Source organism: Pterocles gutturalis, unplaced genomic scaffold (genome assembly GCF_000699245.1).
Source record: "Pterocles gutturalis isolate BGI_N339 unplaced genomic scaffold, ASM69924v1 scaffold34527, whole genome shotgun sequence".
Classification (NCBI taxonomy): domain Eukaryota; kingdom Metazoa; phylum Chordata; class Aves; order Pterocliformes; family Pteroclidae; genus Pterocles; species Pterocles gutturalis.
In genome coordinates this window covers 29,969-33,310 of record NW_010116866.1, presented here as the reverse complement: position 1 = coordinate 33,310, position 3,342 = coordinate 29,969, and the positions used below count along the sequence as shown (strand labels likewise).

Sequence of the window (3,342 nt, the reverse complement as noted above, 5' to 3'; positions counted from 1 at the left end):
GTACACAAATTTGACAAGAACCAGAGTGTCAGCTGCCTTTTTGGTAGCTAATTATCTTCTTTCACCTGCTCCACTGTGCTGCTTCTCTGCCTGCTCATTTCCATCTCCCATGTTTCCCCTGTGTGCTCCCGCAGCCAGCCATCCACATTTCCCTCGGCCTGAGGGCCGCTCTCGCCCCCCTACTTTCTACAGCCTGCACGTCCCACTCTGTCACCTCTTCCTCCTCAGCCGTGTCCCATGGTTCCTTCCCTCTGTGGTCTGGAGTTTCTTTCCCAACCCTAGGAAGGCAGAGGCCAGAGGGCAGAGCCAAGGCGTGGCAGGGCACAGAGCCCTGAGGGGAGGGCTGTGCCCGGGCCCAGCCTCACCTTCCTCCAGGACATCCCAGCTTTAATCACCCAGCCCTCCTCAAAGACAGAAAGACCCAGGGAGCCCACAGACTCCGCAAGAAGAGAGAAATGAACCTGGATGCTTTGTTCCAGCAAATACAGCTGACAGAGAAACAGGCAGGGGAGAAGAGGCGCCTCATCCAACAAGGTCTGCGCCATGGCCTCCATCTTGTGGGTCTGGCGGCAGCGCTCGCCACACTTAATGGCGTCTCCATTTTCTGGGGGAAAAGCAGGGTGGCCCACAGGCTGTCATGAGGGGAGCTCAGTCAGTGAAAGCTCAGCAGGCAGCTGGGCTGGCTGCTTCTTGCCAATGGTATGTTTTTATAAGACTGTAACTTTCCCAAACTGAGCCCGCATTGTTACAGGTTTGTGTTGTGTTGCAGCTAAATTCAACATAAGTAGAAGCTATGAAAAAATTAACCAAATAAAAGAAGAGCTGAGCACTGCAAAAATGAAATTAGAAACTAAGGTAAGCAGGCATGTTTATGGTGTACATAATAATGAAATACATTATATTTACAAATATATGCCCTATTATTTCAGGAATAGATTCATAAACACTTTCAAGGAGTATGCTTCACCTACCAAGTAACACAGCCTTGAGAAAACTACACTGTGCGTTTCTGTCATGAAAAAAATTCTGTCAACGTCTTTCCCCTCCCACAAATCTCACCCTTCAGGCTGGCCCCTGGCTTTGTTCAGGGACTCACTTACCTCAGGAGTAGGAATGTTTCCAGATAATGCTTCCAAAATCTGGAAGGACTGGAGACAGCACACATGCACGTGCAAGTCTGCCCTGCTCCACAAAAAGAGCTGGGCAGGGAGCGACCACCATGTGAGGTCAGTCCATCCACAAGACACAGCCACCAGACGTCAGCTGAACAACTGTTCAGTACGGTGTGAGCAGCCCGGTCTCAACGGTCCTGCAGCTTGTTGTAGCACTTTCCTTCAGAAGCCCAGAAACCATTCCTTCATTACCCACCGCCATTCACTAAAGGCCCTTCACAGAAAAAATGTGGAAACATTCCCAGTGTTCACTTCACAGGATCTTGAGTCGAATACTAGAGATCTTCCTGAGAGCCTGAGCTCACAGTCAGGCCTCACAAAGCCTAAGAGTTTTATCTAGTGATATTGAAAACAGAGGAATGTTTCTGACTCTATTTAATGTTTTTAAGATTTTCTTATACTTTCAATTTAACCAAGCTGCAGACATATTTTTAGATTAAGCTCACAGTTTAGCAGAGTTTTTCACCATTAGTACCTGTGGTTACAAATGATTTGAAAGCCCTTTTGCTTGTGCTTGAAATGAAATCTAAATATCTTCCCCTCTGCTCCTAAGTGTCTGTGCTGGTAGAATGTGTATGAACAACAGGAAGGCATATGGAGCCTCCTTTGAAGTCAGAACTGTTGCATCCTATCACTTGAATAAACATCTTCAAGAACTTTTAGGCAATTACCTCACTGTATGTAAAAATAAATGTCTTTCAGCCTTCCAAAACCAGGCTTTTCTGCCTTTTGTAAGAAACTGTGTAATATATATACAATAAATATCAACATTACTGTGAGGGGGTCAGAATAAAAGATAACTCGTTTACAAATATTTACTGGTTTCAAATTGAGACTATAATCATGCAAGCAGTTATTCATGTGCTTGTGTGTATGCATGCCACTATCTCAGAGCCCAGAAACACTTTAAAATAGTAACTTAATTAAGCAACACCGATTATATCTGGGTGTTGCTTCTTAGGTAAGGTCCTTTGTAGTCTTGCTCATAAATTTATTTATGAATATCACAATTTTATGTTTATACTACTAATTTGTTATTGATGCATTGTGATTTATAATCAAGGTTTATGTGGTAGGTATAGAAGGTCCCAAGAGCAGAGCCATTATCATAAATGACTAATGGGAAGAGCTGCAGAACTATTCCTAATTAAATCTTACGTGCTTTACCCACCAGGATTAATAATATTCTCACTGATGTCCACAAAAGTATATTTTTACTTGCTTGCTTAGTCTAACATTGATTCATTTATAGATAGGAAATGATACAGAAAGCAACCAGAATGGGAAAATGCATTTCAGACTGTACTGAGGTTTAAAGAGTATATAGCTATTGAAATTATTTAAAGTAATTTATTTTTCAGTACAGGAATTAAGTTCACATATGTCTACGATAGTTAATGGAATTTAAATAATCTTAAGTAATGCTGTTCAGCTAATGTTGTTCAATTTGTCTTGCACCAAATAACTGCACTTCTTTATATGTCCAAGCATATGCATGCACAGCAGCTTATGCCTGACCAAGCAGAAGAGAGAGAGTTCAAAAGTGTTTTGACATCTAATTCAAAGAGACTGCCTGTGGTCAGTCAAAGATTCCTAGGAAATGCTGTTTTCTTCCTCCATTATGTAAAATCAGGTAGCACATCATTAGAACCTGAATGATGGCATTTTGTTTTTCATGGCTCAATGATTTCTTAAAAAAAAAATCTGTTCCAAATGCATAGATTAAGTTGGCATCTTACAGGTGGAGAAACTACACTGCAGCTAGTTCTGTTCAGTAATATAAATACAGTGATATAATACTATCAACACTCTTTGAATTAATATGTGAAATAAATATTTCTGAGACAAGCACTTCCTGGACATTTAGCAAGCTGGACATATCAAGGATAAGGAAAAAATCTGGTCCTTTCCTTTCCAACTCTGGCATTCTAGTCTTCAGGCATTGGATTCCACTATCCTCCTCCTTTTTTAATCAGATGCGCTTCATCTGCACCCTCTCCAAAATAATCTACATTATTTAATTTTACAATTTTTAAATTTTTACCTCTGTAATAGCACTATTATTTTGTCTTTTCTGCTTCTGCACAAACAAACAGCCATGTATCAGCCTGACTATTCAATTTACTTCCTGATACTTACGCTGTGTCTTTACAATCTGGAGGAAATTCTG

General features: G+C 41.2%; 1 protein-coding gene across 1 annotated transcript in view; it reads left to right on the top strand.

The window, feature by feature from the left end:
• The first annotated feature begins 455 nt into the window (after window positions 1-455).
• CCDC172 (coiled-coil domain containing 172) overlaps window positions 456-3,342 on the top strand; it is a 20,335-nt gene continuing 17,448 nt past the window's right edge. Inside the window, exons 1-2 of the mRNA XM_010075630.1 lie at window positions 456-534; window positions 770-855. Of these exons, the coding sequence (XP_010073932.1) occupies window positions 456-534; window positions 770-855 (165 nt within the window). The remainder of the gene's footprint in view (window positions 535-769; window positions 856-3,342) is intronic.